The sequence below is a fragment of the Vipera ursinii genome (assembly GCF_947247035.1).
Source record: "Vipera ursinii genome assembly, chromosome: 2".
In the NCBI taxonomy this organism is placed as follows: Eukaryota; Metazoa; Chordata; class Lepidosauria; order Squamata; family Viperidae; genus Vipera; species Vipera ursinii.
Genome location: NC_139513.1, coordinates 55,697,078 through 55,717,829, shown reverse-complemented (window position 1 = coordinate 55,717,829; position 20,752 = coordinate 55,697,078). Strand labels below are relative to the sequence as shown.

The following is a 20,752-nucleotide window of genomic DNA, read 5'->3' as shown; positions in this document are numbered from 1 at the left end:
CCTACTCACGAAACACACATTCTTCAGAATGTATACCAAGAGAACAGGTAGTATATAATCACCTCGTTTAACCCCTTACTTGCTTGAATAAAAAAAAAATATTTGGGAGCTGGAACCCCATGCTGGTTCACGCTACACAATGTCACACAGAAGTCAGAATTTCCTACAGTATAGAAACCCATTCCAGGGCAGGTCATTCTTCATCAAATATATTGCTTAAAAACTTTTAATGTTGTCCCTTTTTTCCACATTTTTCTTTTGTGCAGGTTTGCGAGGTACAGGTAAGGCCTGTGACTCTCCCCTTCCCCCCCCCCCCCCCCGCTTTGTCAGCACCGCTCTGTGTGGCTTTTCCATTCCCCGCTCCTGCCTAAGGCACCATCATATCCACATTTCCCTCAGATGCTCCACGGGCTGCTGGCTCTGTTTTGATTGCCTTCCCTGGCTCTGGTTTCCTTGTAATCCTGCCTGACCTTCAGCTTCTTTACCTTGTCACATAACACTAATCTGCAGAAAATCCCTTGTAGTCATCCGCAACCTGCTCACGCTTATTTGTAGTGCCTTGATGCTTTTTATGGACTTAGAGAAATTTTAATTGGCTGGGGAAGTCTGGAGTTCTAACTGATGGGTGTCATATTTTGGTGGCAGATGCATTTGCCCCCCCCCCCCCGCTTGCGTATGGGCTCTGGTTAAAAGAAGAGTGACATTTGGCGCTCGTTCGTTTTTTAAAAAAAACGTGACGAAGAAACTAAGTAAGGCTTTCATGAGGAAGTGAACAGCTCCTATAGTATTCGCTGTCTTGATTTCAACTGGTGATCTCCTCAAGTATCTGGAATCCAGTACTTTCTTCCAGTAGCATGGTGGCTGAGGATGATCAGCTTTTTAGACTTCCACATCAATTTAGAAACCAGACTAGAGAAATCTGGTTCTTAATACTGACTTATTTCATTCAGTGCTACATGTTAGAATTTTCAGCTCTTAAAGGAGAAAGATATGTTCTATTTCTTTGAAAAGAGGGCTTTCTGAGTTTACCTGAGATCCTTTAATGACTGAACCTAAGATCCTGACCATGCAAAATAAGCTTGCTGCCACATGAAAACTTTAAGGACTCCTGAAGATAAATCAATGCAATATGGTGATAAATTAATGTGCCTGATTTGTTTTGTAAATAGTCTACTGAATAGTTCACTGAACAGAGTTTAAATGTGAGAGCAGAAATTCATCACTTTAAGAATATGTTTGGATCCATCATGTTTGACCCTAGCAGAACATACACATTTCAGTTTGTAAAGCAGCAAAGTGACCTGCCACATTTGGAATTAAAAAGGTTTCAACTGTTCTGGTATAAATATCTTTCCCATCCACATCATTGCTGAACACACCTCTAGCACCCCTGATGGGATGGCAGATGGTGCAGATCATGCACAAAATGTTGCTGTTTCTGATACTGATTTTAGCATTAAGAATGCCAAAATGCTCCAATTAGGCACCTACGCTATTTTTGTGTAGTTATAGATAGATATAGAAGGGGTGCATGTTCTATCTTTGTGATCCTGGTGGTGTTTAAATATTCTAGAAAGCTGCATGGCCTATACCACAGATATGGAGACTCCCGACAAAGAAAAAGAAGAATTCAGGCACTCTTTTGGCTAAATTCTTCATAAACATCCCACACTATTTTCATAGTTGTAATGTTGTTGTGTAAAAAGCAACTTCTAGAGATAATGATGTGGCAAGAGTAACTGGAAAAAATCATGGTAAACCTTTCTGTGCTTAACATCTTATCCTTCTAATTGTCCGGTTCTATTAAGTCATTTATACTTATGGATGGAAATGTGAGGCTGCGCTCACAGTATTGATATTAACATGTCATGTGCACCTGTCCTACCTGTTCAAACATTGGACTTGCTACATTCGATGGCAAAGTCTAGAATCTGGGATCGTTTTCTCCAGAACTCTGGTGATCTTGGTACTTGCAGCAGGCATTCTATTCCTGTTAAAGTGAATACAACCATTTTCAGATCTTGCCACCTGGTACAACGTGCCATGGCAGCAATAGTGGGGGAGGGGGATACAAGCACACGTAGGAAGAGATGTTGTGAGTTTGTCTAGAATGCACAAAAACACTTCCTTCTTTAAAAAGGATCCCACAGCTATGTGCATCTAGACAGATTTCTAGAATTTTCTTGTTTATTTCCTGCTGAATATACTACATAATTTCTACCCTGATTTACTCATTCTTAAGTTTCAGTCAAGAGAGTGTTGACCATATCTATCCCATACAATGAGCTACATCAGCAATGAAATATTGCTAACACTATTTTAACAAAATATTCCAGTCAAAGATTTGACAAATGTTCACATTTGCTATCAGTGAATGGTGTGTTTTTGAATTTCAGTAGCACTTAACATAGATCTAAATGTAAGAAAAACAGGTTTTCCTTTGGCAAGTCCAATTTCAGGAGCATACAGTTCATAATCAAGGATACACAAATTAGAAAAAGAAAAGTAGCATTCAGAGACTGATGAAAAAAATAGCAAATAAATAATAAATGTTTATTCAGTAAACCTTCCAGAGTTTTGAAAGAAATTTTTGGAAATAGCAGGTTCACGTAACTTGATACTTTATTATTTTTTTATTTTATTTTACTTTATTTTATTATTTTATTGCCACCAAATACTTAGAAGGCATTGTGCCATATCATCTTAGACATATTATTGGTAACATGATGAATAAGTTCATTTCTCAGTACTGTAATTCTCCCAGCTTGATAATAATTAAACTCAGCATTTGGGAGAACCTCATAAAGCCTAAATTAGTGGAAATGAAATCAAAACTGCCATCATAGCGAACAACATACAGCTGGTGATGAAGTGTGTGATCTGTCAATCCTTCTCTGGATCTGTTCCCTCATTGGTTGTTCTTTAGAATTAGTGAAGTTGCCAAAATGCTATTGCCAAAACCATGCTGTTGGTCTACTGCTGTTATTTGAGCCCTGACAATCTTTTCCTGGGCAGCAACCACAGGAAAAGAGTCTTTCCAGTTACCACTTTTAAGTTGACGTTTTGTCTTGATTTAGGTGCAGCAGTTCGGTATTGCGACCAAGAGAGAGGCTGGCTGGAACCGGATCTGTTCAATTGCACTTCACCTGCTTTCAAGGAACTTTCAACATTGGTATATCTCTATCTCTTCTCCCACACACACACACTTTTCTCCCCTCTCTTTCCTTATCTCCATTCACCTGTTTTCCCACACACCATGCTTTTCCAGAAGTGTGGTAGTTATGTGAGATGGGCTTCTGAAAATTCAATATAAAAACAAATTAATTTAAGTAGGAAACATGAAAATCTTCCTGTAGAATCAGGGCAAAACTGGGCAAATTGGTTCTATTAGCTGTACAAGCAGTGGTTGTTAGTACAAAGAGAGCATTCAAAGTACAAAGCTTGCTTTTGAGGTTAAAAGGAATGAGGCTATAAACTGTGCCTTCTTGGGAAAACAAATTCACCGCTCAATGGAGTCCCAAAAGGCAGTTAATCTGAAATTAGGGAAGGGAAAACTGTCTGCTTGCAGAGAGGCTCTTCTATTTTTTTTTAAATAGCCAGATACTGTATTTATGTTAGATGAGGATGTTTGAGTAATAAGGGAGAATTTAGCTCCCACAATAAAATGATTGTCTATGGATACCCTTGAAAGTCTAGTATTTATATTAAGAACATACGTATCACTTGTCAGCTTAATAATAATTACTGTATTAGTGAAAGGAAAGGAAAGGGAAACAAAAATAAATGTATTTAATAGCAATAGAGGTAGTCCTCAACTTATGACCACAACTGAGTCCAAAATTTCTGTTGTTATGTGAGACATTTGTTAAGTGAGTTTTGCCCCATTTTATGACCTCTCTTCCCACAGTTGTTAATTGAATCACTGCTGTTTCTAGGTTAGTAACACAGTTGTTAAGTGAACCTGACTTCCTCATTGACTTTGCTTGTTAGATGGTCGCAAAAGGTGACCACATGACCCCGGGACATTGCGACTGTCATAAATAAGAGTCAGTTGCCAAGCATCTGCAACTCCTCCTAAATCCCTTTCTGAAGAATTATTTTTTATGGTTTTCAAAAAAAGGTAGTAGGAAGGCGTGGCCCATTTATCTAAAATTAGATGGTTCCAACAGGGCTATTACCAAGAAGATTCAACCACAGAGTCCTTGTTGGTTGGATTCCTTGACAGTGGAACCATCATCAAACCATTTCTCCCAAATCTTACTGGACAGGGAAGTTCAACTCTGATAATACGGTCTCAAAGACATTCAGGCCCTGAATGATAGAAGGCTTGAAAAGTGATGACCAGCATCTCAGAAGCCAACTGATAATAAGCGCCAATGATATATATCAGAGTCCAGATTTCAAATGCTATTCTCCTAGCTCACAGGTCTGCAACCCGCGGCTCCGGAGCCGCATGCGGCTCTTTCAGCCGTCTCCTGCGGCTCCTGGTCCTCTGCCATGTGCAGTCCCCCCCCCCCAAAAAGTGGGACTAAAAACGTTCAACCAATCAATTCAAATATGCAGGGTAGGTGCATATCTCGCCTTGGCTCTACTCTTCAGTCAAACCCTGTTCTGCTCATGTGCGCATGTACGCGCATGCGCACATATTTTTTGCGGCTCCCAGTTTTTCCTTTTGTGAGGGAACCGGTTCCGAGTGGCTCTTTCACTGTTTCAGGTTGTCCTAGCTATTCCATCCATATTCTCTTCTTATTTTCTGTTCTGATAGCTGGAAAGCCTAGAGAAGAATGAAACAGAACTGAACACCATAGAAGCAAAAAAGCTGGCCCATCAACTACGAGCAGTGACAGAACAGATGGAGTCCTACTTTGGGAATGATGTTCATATTACCTACCGGCTGCTTTCCCACTTGATGGCCTTTGAGAGCAGACAGCATGGCTTTGGGCTGACTGCTACTCAGGATGCTCACTTCAATGAGGTAGGAACCCCTTTTCAGTTGTGATATTGTAAAAGTGGCACAGAATCCTATTAAGTAGGCTTTTTCCTCGAAGACCAATGTAGATATTTATGTAGAACTTTAGGAAATTGACTCCAAGAAATGCTACTGATATAGGACCTCTAGGAATGCAGAATAATGTGTCCTATCAGTTGTGCTATGTGGTTATTTCTAATGCTTTAAGAATCTTTGAGAAAGAATAGTACTTTTTTTGCTTTGTATTGAAATGTGTGTGATAACATACATACATAAATACTGTACATACATAAATAAATACTGTACATACATATACATATACATATACATACATACATACATACATACATACATACATACATATATATATATATATATATATATATATATATATATATATATATATATATATATATAATTTTTACAAAACACTGAAAGTAGTGAACATGTCCAAATGCACCTGTGAGTTAGTTGGGCTGAGAGAGACTGGCTAAGGCAGAACTAGAACTCAGAGTCTCCTGCTTTCATTTAGTAAACTTATAAGCTTGATACTGGTTGATTTATTAAAATGTAGTTATTATGTGTGAAGAATTATTGCACACAGAATATCCTTGAAAAAATATTACCCTTAGTCACTTACTTTCAGACCCTGTTTTGCTCTTGAGTTGCCACATACAAACAATCCACCCTCATTCCTTACCATTCTTCTCTGCATTACAATTATAGAATAAACTAGAGTGATGTTGACAAAATGATTTAGCAAGTTGCCCTGGGCCTCCTGAGATTCAGATTGATGCCTTTTCTAGCATTCACATCTTATTTCCCTGCTTTTTTCTTCTTTTCCCTTTGATCGCCAGTTTTACATTTCCCTTGGTGTATCATCAAATTACTTAGATCCCACAACAGTACTAATCTGAAAATAAAATAGCAATAGCACTTAGACTTATATGCCACTTTGCAGTGTTTACAGCCCTCTCTAGGTGGTTTACAGAGTCAGCCTATTGCCCCCAACAATCTGGCTCCTCATTTTATTGATTTCAGAAGGATGGAAGGCTGAGTCAACCTTGAGCCGGTGAGAATAAACATCTCTGAATTTTTAATTACCTAGTATCATGACAATGAGAATGACGAATAGTAACGTCCAATACTATATAAGCAAATTTCTACAGCACCTGATCTGTGTATTTTTCCCATTGCTGCTAAATTCTAGTAATATTAATTCACTACAGTAGGTGTCACAGCAGATGGCAGCATCTGGTCAACTTTCATTGATCTCAAACAAAATTAAAGTGCTTTCGACCTGTTCAGTATTTAGGTAAGAAATCACTAGGAAATTCCAAGGCTGTAGAATAGAATTGTGCAAGTCCTGAAAGTATTCCCTCTCATATTCCTTAGAAGCAAATGGTAAACTTTGAAGAAGCAGGGTAAGAAAAATATTGACGCTTTTGGACTTGGTGTTGGAGAATACCATGCACAGTCAAGAAAACAAATCAATGGACCATTGCGCCAATTTACTCAGAGTTTTCACTTAAGACACCAATTATCAGATATTTGAGACACATTACATGAAGACCAGGCTCTCTGGAAAAGGCTCTAATGCTGAGAAAGGCGAAAGGAAAAAGGAGAAGAGGATAACCAGCAGCAAGGCAGGTGGATTTAGGTAGAGAGCCAATTAGGGTACTTGGAAGATTAGGGTACTTGGACTTGGAAGAACACGAAGATCTTCATGGCAAAAATTCTATGTTGCTGCTAGATCAAAAACCTCCTGAATAATCAGTCAAAATCAATCAATCATAATAGAGAGGGAAGTTTAAAAAATCCTGAAAGGTGACAAGCAATCTTCTTCCATATTTGCTGCCAAGAAAATTACACTGACATATACACACCAGGAGTCACATTCTGTATGAGAGAAACTTTACCTCTGAATCCACAGATGAATCCTGTATGATATTAAACTAGTGGCCATTAGCTACAGCAGAAGTCCCTAACCTTTTGGGCACCAGGGACCGGTTACACGGAGAGAGGTTTTTCCATGGACCGGAGGGGGTGTGGTTTTGTGTACTGCCTGCATTCTGTGGATGGCGCTTTCCTTGTTTGTGCGGACCGGTTGCTGGATGCCGCAGCCCGGTACTGGTCCACAGACCGGGGGTTGGGGACCCCTGAGCTACAGCAATTGCTGCCCTATGGATTCCCCAGCACCCTGCCTTTTCTCCAGCAAACAATATTTCTGTGCTTCTAAATGTAATTTTTGGAGTAGCTTATGGTACAAGTTGTCATATGAAGATATAAAATGCAATTAAAATCCAAACAGTGTAAAACCAAAGAAAAATCCAAATAGCAAAATCTGTATATGAAATCTAAAAAGAACAGAAATATCTTAAGCTAGGAATACCTAGGGAAAGGATTTTAATTGTTGCACCATCTCAAGCACATTGTAGGTGCCACAAATTAACTTGGAAAAGGCATTTCACACTCCTTCACCTAGTAGCTTCATTTTATGCCTCCTTTGGAATGAAACCCCAAAACAATATTGATTTAGACTAGGCACCCTGACCCCAAGTTTAAATCCTTTTAAGAATAGTTTGATTTTTCATTACTTATTTGCTTTCATCTAGCAGTGACTAGCTGGCTTTTTGCAGACTAGATCTGGTAGCTTTAGGTTTCCATCATTTCTAAAGCCTCAAGACAAATATCTATAGATGTGGATAAGGATGGCTAGGCAATTAGAAACAATTATTTAAAAACACTGTAACCTGATAGCTTGGGTTGTTGGCTTGCTTATCTGTGGGGTCTTTTTTTTAAAGCAATTAGCCTCTTCTATCCAGTTTAAGATTATGTCAACCAATAGATATTCTATTTTTCTTTTTCCTACAAAATGATTATGTGCTAAGACCAAAAGGGATCCATTTTTCTTTTGCTTGGACAAAATGTTTTGTGCCATAAAACTTGTTAAGGCTGTTTTTTTGGTTTTTTTAACTTAACAAAATATCCAGAGGTTTATAGTGAAATGCATAGGAATGCATAGAAAGCAATGCTAGCCCCCCCTGATAAAAAAAAGCTGTGCTATCCTGAAAAGAACAAGCATGCCTGATCTAGATTCCTATAGAACAGGGGTAGGCAACCTTGGTTCTTTTATGACTCGTGGACTTCAGCTCCCAGAATTCTATGAGCTATGCTGGCTCAGGAATTCTGGGAGGTGAAGTCCACGAGTCATAAAAGAACCAAGGTTGCCTACCCCTGCTATAGAAACTCAAAGCAGTATGATTAAAGCTTCATTTTAAAAAGCTCACCAGTTGTTATTCTTCCAAGAAAGTAACTTCTAGGGACCCCATTTTACAAATTAACTGAAGAGAGAAATGGGAAATTCATACATGCAAACTTATGATATTCAACCAGATGTAAGTTCCAGAAGTCGAACTGAATTTATTTCAGTTACATGCTCCTGGAGAGCAATGGAATGCTTTGTGTTATTGGCCTATGTGCCATTAATGTTTGAAATTTAGAAGCTTCTCATAGCAGAGTCTGGTTGTGGGACTAGGTCAAAAGACATATTGAATCTGGTCAGGGCCTGTGAAACCTTCCTGTGAATATTCACTGAACACTCGCATAAAAGAAAGACATCATAATTTTTTTTTAAAAAAGAAAAATATGATCTGCCTATATCAGTGTTTTAAGATGTGTGGACTTCTTAAAACTGGTTGGGGAATTCTGGGAGTTGAGGTTCACACATCTTAATGTTGCCAAGATTGAGAAACTCTGGTATTGTATTGTCTCTGTGTTTTTATGTGTGATGAAAGGTGATGGAGAGGATGGTTATATTGATTTAAATTTACCAAAACATTAATCTTCTCTTTAGAACCTCCTCCAAGCTGGCAGCTCAGTGCTGGCATTGGAAAACCAGGAGCACTGGGACACGTTGATGCAAAATGATCAGGGAACTCCAGCTCTGATGGAACAACTGAAAGACTATTCAGGCACTTTGGCCAGCAACATGAAGCTCACCTACCTCAATCCTGTTGGTGTGGTGACCCCCAACATTGGTAAGTAGAAGCCAGGTCAGGGGAGGAAATCTTCACCTTGTAACTTTGAAAGAATAACTCATGGCTCACTCTTGAAGTCAGAATGAACCAACCTTGTTCCTCTAGCAATCCATGACTCTGGAACTCTTGGCTGCCAGGCAGCTATGGATTTGCTGGACAGTTCGATGCTAGGATACGGCAGGAAGTTTTTTTTAGCATTATTAAGAATTCTCCGCTGTCTTATCGCATTTTTATCAAAAGTGAGCAGACAGAGTTATTATTTGGAGGGAACTGGAAACAAGAAGCATCTCGACCTGTTTCTAGCACATGGGATGAAGAGGCAGATATTCAGGAGAAAGGAGGACTTGGAAGGAAAGGAAAATTGACAGCCACTCTTTCTATACAATAACAAGCAACGTGATGATGGTTCCAGCTAGCTGGCACGGATCAGAGATACTCGCTTACAATTTGTATCTATGCTGATCCACATGAGACTTCCAGCCTGATTATTTCCAACGTGATGTAGTATAAATAGCTTCCATAGGGCATTGCTTGCCCTTTACTTTAGGGAATTGCTCCCCACGCTTGCACAAGAGTGCTTGATTTCCGAAGCTCATTTAGAACAGATGGATGATGCATTCCTCGATTCATGGCAAGATCCTAAAGAATCAGCTGTGGAGGAGGGAAGGAAGGCAAATGGCAAATGCAGCACTGTACCATTGTAATGCAAACCCCACTCCTTTTGCATGTGCACTGCGGTATTGCACACATGTATGAAAGGGCAGAGATTGCACTACAGTGATGCAACATTTTGATGAATGCTTCCAATCCTATAGATGCTTCTGTCTTTGCATATAAAGTTCAATCAATGGAAATCAGACTTACACATGTCTTTTAGGCTTCACAAGAACATATTTCTTATTAGTGTTGTGGACAAGCTTCTGCAAAATGAGTCACTTCCAGAGTTATTTTTAAATATAGATGTGTACATATTCTTGCCCCACAGGGGTAACTTTACTACTCATATGTAGAGTATTCCTAAGCAAGCTACAGTCTCACACATTTCTCACATCTTATGCAAAAATGTTATCCCCTGTCCCTGACTCTACCCAACCTCATGCAAATGTGCAATCCGAATACCTCCACTGTACTCTGCAGTCTGAGCAGTAAAGCTTTCTTCAGGGTCAGGCAATCAAATACTGTTATTCATTAGACTGGTGGTTGAACATATGGAGATCAAGAATATTAGAAGGCTTTGTGTGTGGCCCTGCTCTCTCACCATACCCTTGGACAAATGCCTAAAGAGAATTAAACAGATTGGAAATTCTTTCATTTCCATTTTTACTGAAATACATATTTGACTACAGGACTTCTGTTTGACCTATTTAAAAACATCAGCATAAATATTCATACACATGCTTATGTCAATTTCTCAAATATAAATATTTTTGCGCACTTTTTCAAGTCTGCACACTTCTTACAAGTTCTCGTTATTTCTAGGCACTTTTTTTTTAAAAAATGACATTTTTCTCCTATTTTTGGATCTGCGACCTAAATAGCTTAAGCTTTAAAATGAACATCTTCATCTTCGGTTCGGTGTTTCCATGTACATTTTAGGTATGTTATTTTGTATAACAAACCTGATGCAGTGAATGTTCTTTTGTGTGGCTCTCTATGATTAAAAAAGCACTCTGGAAAGTAGCCCAAGAAGGTGAAATATATAAGTAATCCTCACTTAGCACCCAGCAACTCTGTCGATAACTCTGAGACCGGCAACTCTGTTGATGAGTCGCTGCATTTGCTAAAAAAAAAAAAAAAAAGCATCACGCGATTGTGACAGGCTTATGATCTCGCTTCCCCTTTGGTTGCTAAGCGAAGCCTCAAGCGCCCAGCACTTAAATTTTACTTCTGCCTTCTCTGTTAACTCTGCTTGTGGCAAGCCAGTTGCGAAACACACGAATGGTGATCATGTGACTATGGGTTGCTGCAATGGTTGTAAATGCATACCAGTTGCAAAGCACCTGAGTGGGAATCACGTGACTGCTGGAGGCTGTGATGGTTGTAAATGTGAGAGTTAGTTGCAAAGCTATTCTTTTACTCCGTCATAACTTTGAACATTAAACGAAGCAGTCTGTAGGGAAGGACTACTTGTACTTCATAAGGCAAAGAAGCCAGCCGTTTCTGCCTCCAGGTTTAGATACAATTAAGCTCTGTTTTAATCAGAAGATGGCACTCTCTCTGAGACCTAATGCCTGAGGCCTCTCTTTTCTCCCCCCTCCCCCTTCCACCCCCCAGTGCTCAGCATTGATCGCATGGAGAATCACACCCATCTCAGAAGACGCTATCCGCGTTATCACAGTACCCTCTTCCGTGGCCAGACCATGTGGGATCCACACACACACATAGTTCTCCCCCACTCCATCCTTACCCCCCACAAAATGGAAGGTAAGTGGCAATTTCTTCTGAACACTCCCAGGCCTGGTTGGAAGAACATGAAAGAAATAGCCTCCTTGTCCCCATCCTTTACAAAAGTTGATTTAGAAACTCTGTTTTCTTTCTTTTCTTTCTCTTTTTTTTTTTGCTATTCTTTTAGCAATGCCATTGAGGGGAGAAAAAATGAAAAGTTGAGGGTTTTCATGTCTCTTTTGGACACTAAGAATGAGCTGTGACTTAACATCTTGCATAGGTGGTTAATAGCTCACGAGCCAGAGGGTTTGTCTGCCATTAGAGAAGGTCCTAATTGAACTGCTGGTCCCTGATTGGGAAGTGCCACTTACTCAGCCTTATAGCATTTATTTGAGAAGGTGGCTTTTGGAAAAAAAATCACTTTACTTCAAAATGTGTGGCCTATTATGCTCCCAGGATACAGCTAAGATTTGAATAAATCTCATCCCATCTGGAACTACCTTCCAGATATGTTAGACTAAATCACATCAGGAGCAGGCAGATTGGGAAGGTTGATTTAAGATTCTTGGGAAGTAACACACTGACAGTCTCAGGTCTTTCCTTCCTTGGCCTTGGCCTTTCTTCAAAGGCAACTGTGGTATTGATTCCTTCTTGTTTTGCTGTCTGAATTTCAGCTCCTACCATGACAATTGCTGCACTGATTAATACTAAGACCAATGACACAATGGAAAGTCCTCCCCCAAAGCATTCTGTGCAAGAACCTGAGCCTGCTGTAACCATCCTCATTCTCATCATTTATCGCACCCTTGGTGGGCTTTTGCCTGCCCGCTACCAGGTGGATCGGCGCAACCTTAGGTACTGGTTTTCCTTCTGTACCGAGCTCTTTGCAGCCTGGCATGTTCCACCAACTTTAAATGCCAGTGATTTGTTTTATGAATAAAGGCAACTTGTTTGTGATCAATAATATCACCACTGGATTGTTGTGACACTGGATATCAGTATCACTGTCGGAAACAATCCAGCCTTGATGGTATTTGTTGCCAAGTAACAAGGCTTCTTGGTTCCATACAGGTTGCCCAAAAACCCTGTGATGAACTCTCCCATTGTGACTGTGTCTCTGTTCAGCAACCACACTTTTCTGCAGAACAATTTGGAAGAGCCACTCATGCTAGAATTCCGCCTGCTTGAGACGGCCAACCGCAGCAAGCCCCTCTGCGTTCAGTGGAACCACTCTAGCCAGTAAGTTGACTGTGGCTCAAGTTCCTCTTCAGTGGAATCATATATCCAGGTATCTTCAGGCTTCTAGAAAGACTTATGGAGCCTGTGGTGCAGATTGTTGCCCTTCAAGATAGAAAGCATAGGTTCTGCTCTGTTATTCCACCTGCTAGCCTTTCCCAGTTTTATTGGACTGCAAATGCCATTGGTCACAGCTAACTCATTGACTGCTATATCAAATGGATATTGCTGCATTGAATGGGTATGCTATAGCAAGTCTGTGGAAAATCCCTGTCACTGAGTCCTCCTCCCCTGCAGTGACTCCAGGTAATTCATAATGTCTGAACCAGAAAAAACATAAAATTTGAATAATCTCCAAAGAATGAGCACTGCTGTGTATTGGCATTCACAGCAGTGCAAACAGTGTCGTTTCTGATTTCCAGAGTCTGTACAGAGTACTAAGAAGGAGCTGGAAATCCCAACATGGAGTAACAATTTTGGTCCATATAGATATCATAAGATGAGGCAATTCCACGAGGAACAGTTGAAATATTTTCCAAAGGTGCTACACAGAAATAGTGGGCATCTGGCAAGAAAACTATTAGCAGTTGAAGAAACAAAAACAATGGGAAATATTTCTGGAATTCAGGCTAGTGTGATGTACTGATTCAACATTTATTAAGCACCAGCTTTTTTATTTTCATACTTAATTATATAAAGACTTAAGACTTCTGCTACCAAACAACAATTTGAAAACTGTTGGAAAGATACTGAAATGGAAAAGATTTTCAAGAACATAAAAGCATTTTGATAGAATCTCTGTCTCATAAAAGGGAGTTTTATTGTCTCTAAAAGGAGTCAGAAACACAAGTGATACCACTGTCCATGATTAGTGCAAGAAAAAACACTGTCCTGGACCTGTTTCTCCCCAGCAGGAATTGGACAGTGAATTCAAGATGTCATAAGGCACCTTGGGGGAAAGTGAATGCGTGATTCTAGATGACATGGGGAGAAAAGGCTGAGAGAAATCAACTTGGATCTTGGACTTCAAGAAGGGAGATTTTAATAGGTAAAAGCTAGTCAGTATATAAAAGCTTGAAATCCTTAAAGACGGACAAACTGAAGAGGGATAGCACATCCTAAAAAACACAGTACTAAAAACACAGGCATAGATGATGCCCAGAAGTTAAAAAGGGGAAAACTATTTTTTTTTTGAAGAACAAGCTCCTCAACAAGACAAGAAGCTAAAAAAGAGATGTACAGTATATAAAATAGAAATAGAGACTGATAATTAAGGAATACAAATTACCAGGTCAAATATATAGGGACAAAATTATAGAAGGCCTAAGCTCATAATGAGAAATTATAATCACCTTATGTATTTCATCTATTTCCAGACTGATGTAGAACTTTGATCTAATTTGAGCTTCTAAAACAATTTGTATTGCACTGAAATTGGAAACAATATTGGGAAAAGGAAGGGAATTCTAACAAGTTATTGGCTTCTAGATTTAAACAAGTGAAGTAATGCAACGTTATACCACTGATTTGGAATGCAGATGAAAATATCTATACAGATTTCAGACTCATTAATTAACATAATGAATTACGTTGAAAATTGAGTTTTATTTCAATCAGCGTAACAACAATTACTTATCAACAGAAAGAAAGATAGATTTGTTTTCTTTTGTCTTTTTCAAGGTGTGTTTTGGAATTTTGTCTCCTGTGGACTACAGGTTTGGAGTGAATTAAGATAAGATAGTAGCAAGATTATTGGTTCTCTTTGGTCTCACCTGTGAAATCCACTCGGTGGAGAACGAAATTAATCAAATTCAGGCACCTGCTGCCAGAGGCCTCAACTCAGCTCCCAGCATTCCCCAGCCAACTGAGGTCTGCCTGGTTGCTAAGGCTGAGAAACACTGACTTAACCTGTGATAATGAGAACCATGACTGGCATAAATACAGTCACTGTCTTACATTCATCACAGTCTCTGTACTGTGGTGTATGCTTGTCTCTTAAGGAAAAAAATAAAACATTAAGAATCTTTCCTTTGAAGCCTATATTTTTATGGATTTCTTTGTAACTGCAGGATTGAGCCCACTGGCTTCTGGACAGCACGGGATTGTGAACTTGTGTACCGAAATACCACTCATGTCCGCTGCCATTGCTCCCAATTTGGTACTTTTGGGGTGCTGATGGACAGCTCCCACCGAGAGGTAACTTGGTTTCTTCAGCAACGAGCATCTGCTCTTTAGCATCAAGTGAAAAAAGTATTTTATAGGGGTGAAAAAGTCAGTGAAGAAAATGCCACGGCAGAGTACAAGTACACCTCGATTTACAACCATTCATTTAGCAACCATTCAAAGTTACATTGGTGCTGAAAAAAAGTGACTACAATAGGTCCTCAAACTTACAACTGTTGCAACACCCCCACCTGTCACTTGATCAAAATGCAGGCATTTTGCATGTATTTATGACAGCTGCAGCATCCAGAGTCCTATGATTACAATTTGTGACCTTTCCAACTGGCTCACAACAAGCAACCAAAGGAAGAAGCCTGATTCTCTTAATGACCTCATGATTCATTTAACATTGCAATGATTCACTTAACAACCATGGCAAAAGATAATAAAATTGAGCACAACCTACTTAACAACTGTCTTGCTTAACAACAACAATTCTGGTCTCGGTTGTGGTTGTATGTCAAGGTCTGCCTGTATTCATAGAATATATTTGATCCCTCGTGCGCTTGCTGATTGAACTAAATTTACTGTGAAGGATGAGAGGATGTGTAACTTCTTCCTCTTACCATGTAATATCGAACCATTTTTTCACCCCAACCTGTTTACATCTTATATTATTACAGGATTGGGAGAAAAGACCCTTTAACAGCATTTACTGTTTAAGATCATTACTATCTGTTCACAATTTTCACTTTTGGTTATAACATCAGAATTTTGTGTGTCCACTCTCTATATAAATGTCATGCTGTATCTTACATGATCCTAAAAGAACAGGGCTATAAAAGGACATAGATAGGTGACAGCTTCAAAAATAATTTTAAGGAAGATGTACGTAAGTGTGAAAAGAAACCCCATGCTAGCAACTTTCCTTTATCATTATGAGGAGAAATAAGAGAACTGTTAGCACAGTTGCCCAAATTATTTTATCAATATTTAAATCTGGAATTATACTTTTTCCTGGTTTTCTTCTTTTGAAATGTCTGTGTGTGTGTGAGAGAGTGTGTTCTGATCTGTCTTGACTATATATTTTGTTTGTCATTCATAAATATGACATACATCTGAGTACGCAATGCATACTCCGTCATGTCTAGTTCATTTCTTAGAAAGATCATAACTGAGACTTTTGTTCTGCTTGCTGCATCCACCACCATTTATCATTCTATGTGATACATGTGTATTTTTTCATTTGAAGAGTTGTTATGAGTTTGCAGAAATTAGGGACAGAAATACTTTAAACAAAATATATATGGATTTATGCCTCGGTGGGTGGCAGCATCTGTCTGGCCTTTTCTAGAGCCTTTCCCTGAACTGGTTAAACCTAGTTAGTCCGGGGGTGGGAAGCTTCCAGGGAACAAGAAGATTAAAAGCTAGACTGAGAAGTTGAAAAGACACCCCTGTGAGAAGACAGTGACAAACCACTGGTAGATCATTGCCAAGAAAACAACCTAGAGGTGTCCACAAACTTACCATAGTCAAACTTGACTTGAAAGAAGCTTTATATTTTAATACAAAGCTCCATTTTCAGTGCGTTTGATGGAATGTTTTCTTCATTGTGATGGAATAATGATTTTAAGATGTTGGTGTAATAGCCATCTATGATGCCAACAAGCTACCTGACTTATTCTCTTGTGTTTGGTTTTTCCTTACAGCAACTGGAAGGTGACTTGGAGACACTGGCCATTGTGACTTATTCCTTGACATCTCTTTCTCTTCTGTGTCTGCTTCTGACCTTCTTCTTTCTGATATGCCTGAAAGGTCTCAAGTCTAATACCCGGGGCATCCATTGCAATATTTCTGTCACTCTCTTCTTCTCTGAGTTGCTGTTCCTCTTCGGTATCAATCTTACTGAAAATCAGGTGAGATGGAACAAAGAAGAGAAACAAGAGCCCTGGGGGCAACATATTAGGAAGCAAATGGGAGCTTCTTTGAATGGAAAAGAGTAGGTTTAAGAAGAAGGAAAGGCGTTACAAAATTAGTGAGTTAGGGACTGGACTGACACTTGTGCTAGTTAACCAAATGGCTCATATATTGAAATATCTACATAAATCTGTCAACACAATTCCAGATTGTGGATATCATCTTATTAGATATTCAATTTATCTGCTATTTTGAAGTCCTCATTCAGTATCCAGCAGTCTCTGCCACTATGATGATGCCAAAAAAATGATGTTCACGGTGACATCATACATAATGTTGTGATTATGTACTTGCAGTTTGATGTTTGACACAAAGATATAACTCATGATACACATCTGATCATTTAACTTGTTTATTATTTTATCAAATTTATATACTTGCCCACTCACCAGAAATGACTCTTGCTCCTGATTCTCCTCTGTAGATGTCAGTACCAAACATCACACTCTGTGCACCAGAGGGTAATCATGTTAATAAAACAATTTAGATCAGAGGGAATATGGCACTGCAATCTGACAGACTCCCTGAACTCAAAGGAGAATTTAAGAAAAGTGTTTTGCAATATTAATTCCAGAACAAACTAGTCATCTAGAACGGGTCCCCGGTCCATGGACCAGTACCGGGCCACAGCATGCCAGCAACCGGTCTGCACAAACAAGCAAAGCCCCATCTGTGGGATGCAGGCAGCATAACAAAGCCACGTACTTTCTGGTCTCTAGAAAAACCTTTCTCCACAGAACCGGTCCCTGGTGCCCAAAAGGTGGGGACCTCTGATCTAGAAGCATAATGTTTAAAGGACTTATTTGTATAATGTTGATTTTACTTTTCCAGTTCCTCTGCACTGTGATCGCTATCCTGTTGCACTACTTCTTTCTCTCTACTTTTGCTTGGCTCTTTGTGCAAGGCCTTCATATTTACCGCATGCAGACTGAAGCTCGCAACATTAACTATGGAGCTATGAGGTTCTATTATGCCATTGGCTGGGGGGTCCCTGCCATAATCACTGGTAAGTACAGATGTGCTTAAAACAAAACAGTTTTCTCTAGCACACTCCACAGATCTATATGCTACTAAAGCTCTTGTGTCTGTAACCTTTACCTTGGTGATAAGGAGCACCGCAGGGCAAATCTTTTTTAACCAAGATACCTCAAAAGGATTAACATACAGAATGTATGCAAAATCCAGGACCCATGACTCCTGTGGAATTGAAATGTGGCATATTTTATAAAATATTTTATGACATATTATGGTAAAGCATTTTATGACTTACGTAATACAAAATGTCATAAAATATTTCCTATGGTCAATGACTGTGCTATACAATGACTGTGCTATATACGGGCTTACTTTCAACTGAATTTTTAAGAACTTTTCAAGGGCATTTGAAGCTCTGCCATTGTTGAGGGTTTTGAGAAATCTGGTAAGGAAATATTTCTGAAACAGTGAACCATGGGCCACAGGTCATCCAGTAATCCTGAAAATTCTATTCTGGGAAATTGGTAGCTACAGTCCCAACACTGGATTGGAAAAGGTTGATTCAGAAAGGCAGTATAGGCCCTGAAGTCGATAAGTTAAACTTGTGTAGTGTGTAAAGCTATGGTCTCCCACCCCACTTCTGCTGTCAAGATATATTGGGCTACCCTCCTAAGCAATGGATGGAAACTAACCAAAGAGAGAAGCAACCCAGAACTAAGGAGAAATTTCCTGACAGTTAGAACAATTAATCAGTGGAACAACCTGCCTCCAGAAGCTGTGAATGCTCCAACACTGGAGGTCTTTAAGAAAAAATTGGACAACCATTTGTCTGAAATGGTATAGGGTTTCCTGCCTGGGCAGAGGCTTAGACTAGATGACCTCCAAGGTCCCTTCTACCACCACCATCATCATCATCATCATTATTAATAATAATAATAATAATAATTGTCCTCCTAGCCAGTATAGTTGGTTGAAGATGACATCAGTTGTAGTGTGTGTGTGTGTGTGTGTGTGTGAGAGAGAGAGAGAGAGAGAGAGAGAGTTGTTGCAGCTGGAAAGCCATCCAAATTTAGGGAAAACTTCATATAATCCTTAATTCCCAAATTACATTGTATTGATTGCCAGTCCTTAAAATATTCCAAGACTCTTTATTGTATGCTCAACTTCCAAAAAGATCCAGTTTATGTTTATGAGGTGATTAGGAACAAATTCACAGATAAAGATTCTCAGTGCAGATAAATGAAATCTTAAGTAAGACTTGTGGATAGTTCTGCTTGCAACATTCCAGCTTCTTCATCAGAACCAAGAAAACCCAAGGATGAAAAAAAGAGCAGCATTCCCATAGGGATATGCAACATACCTCAATCAGGGGCATGGAAATTGTGCTATAGAATTCATCTTTTCTTTTTTGTCAGGATTATCAGTTGGTTTGGATCCAGAAGGCTATGGGAACCCAGATTTCTGCTGGATTTCCATCCACGACAAACTGATCTGGAGTTTTGCAGGGCCCATGGCTCTTGTCATTCTGGTAAGCACTTCTCATGATTGATCTATAGTAATCTGTTCTGCAAAACCCTGAATAGTTAGAGCCATGCAGGTGTCGAGTTGCTTAGCCAGGATGCTAGATTGAAGCCCTTTCTTTTCCTTTCTCAGCATATCTACTCCCAAATTTGTCATCCCCATACTTCCTTTTACTGCCATGACTATCTGGACTTTTACACCATGCTCTCTTTTCTACTTCCTACCACTGTGTCTTTATTTTCCTTTTAGCAACTCTCTCATCCTTCTCCTGAAGGTTAGCATTAATGAATCTTTTGGAGGGGCTGGGGGACTCATCTGTTGTGGTTTTTGCACTTTTTGGAATCTATCCCAGTTCTAGAAAGGAGTTAGTGCACACAGAAGGCTTGTATTCAGGGCCTGGTCGTGTTTGCTGTACCAAAGTAGTTATCCTTCCAAGGCAGGTGTGTGTGGAGGAGAATGGAATAGGGAGGCTAAAGTTGTGAGCAATCTGTTTTGCTTAGTGCCAAAGCTACTGTTTTTAACCACTGAGTTTGTTTACAGATGAATGGAGTTATGTTTCTTCTGGTGGCAAAGTTGCTGTGCTCACCAGGACAAAAGGAAGCCAAGAAGAAAGCTGTGCTGTGAGTATTAACTAATTGCGATGAACTGCTGAGGCAAAAACTTGCTCTGTGGCTTACCTTTCCTTCGTTGCCAGCCTTTGTTCATCAATGTTCACCTTCTCCATAAGTGTTTTTTTCTCTTCTAATTAAAAATAAAAACTCTTTGCCTACTGTCCGTCTTGAGATATTCTCCTTTCCAGTCTTCCCGATGTCCTCTGCCTCTTCAAAAATGGTGTTGTTGGAGGCAGGAACTGTAAGTCTTATCATTGCTCGCTTATTGCTTGAGCCATGTATGTTGGGGCCATTTCCTGGAGTGCTTTCTGGGTCCGTGTCTGAACTATGACCAGTAATCTAACGCTACTGATCTTTCTACAACAAGGTCTCGACGTGTAGTTTAACCACATATTCTAACTTCCATGTCTGCCTCTCTGGGTGGTTCTTTCTTTCTATCTGCCTCCAGCATGACGATGCGAAGCTCCTTCGTTCTACTTCTAGTTATTAGCACTGCTTGGCTCTTTGGTCTCTTGGCTATCAACAACAGTGTCCTGGCTTTCCACTACCTCTACACTATCCTCTGCAGTCTTCAGGTAACTCTCTGAACTAGGTTGATAGTTAAGGGAAAACTATGCAGCAGTCAGAGGGGAAGGTGTCTGCTGGCTGCTATCCTGCAGAGCTAGCTGATCCTCAGCAATTCTCCAGACAAACCTTGAAGCTGCCCTCTGGGAAATAGGTCTCCTTCACTTATGATAAAGATATTGAAATATTTCTGGATCCAAGGCACTGTGTCTGCAAATCTTCCGGCATGTTTTCATGGATAGTCTTCTGTGCTGAGCTAGGTTGATTGCTCCATTTTTATGTGCTAATGATGTACAGATATAACCAATTTG

General features: G+C 39.6%; 1 protein-coding gene across 1 annotated transcript in view; it reads left to right on the top strand.

Moving 5' to 3' along the window:
• CELSR3 (cadherin EGF LAG seven-pass G-type receptor 3) overlaps nt 1-20,752 on the top strand; it is a gene marked incomplete at its 5' end in the record, with an annotated part of 105,128 nt that overhangs the window by 70,374 nt on the left and 14,002 nt on the right. The window contains 13 exons of the mRNA XM_083353345.1: nt 267-281; nt 3,078-3,172; nt 4,766-4,975; nt 8,826-9,009; nt 11,284-11,433; nt 12,069-12,249; nt 12,466-12,633; nt 14,700-14,826; nt 16,503-16,709; nt 17,602-17,776; nt 19,161-19,273; nt 19,807-19,886; nt 20,326-20,452. Coding sequence (XP_083209471.1) covers nt 267-281; nt 3,078-3,172; nt 4,766-4,975; nt 8,826-9,009; nt 11,284-11,433; nt 12,069-12,249; nt 12,466-12,633; nt 14,700-14,826; nt 16,503-16,709; nt 17,602-17,776; nt 19,161-19,273; nt 19,807-19,886; nt 20,326-20,452 — 1,832 coding nt within the window. The remainder of the gene's footprint in view (nt 1-266; nt 282-3,077; nt 3,173-4,765; nt 4,976-8,825; nt 9,010-11,283; nt 11,434-12,068; nt 12,250-12,465; nt 12,634-14,699; nt 14,827-16,502; nt 16,710-17,601; nt 17,777-19,160; nt 19,274-19,806; nt 19,887-20,325; nt 20,453-20,752) is intronic.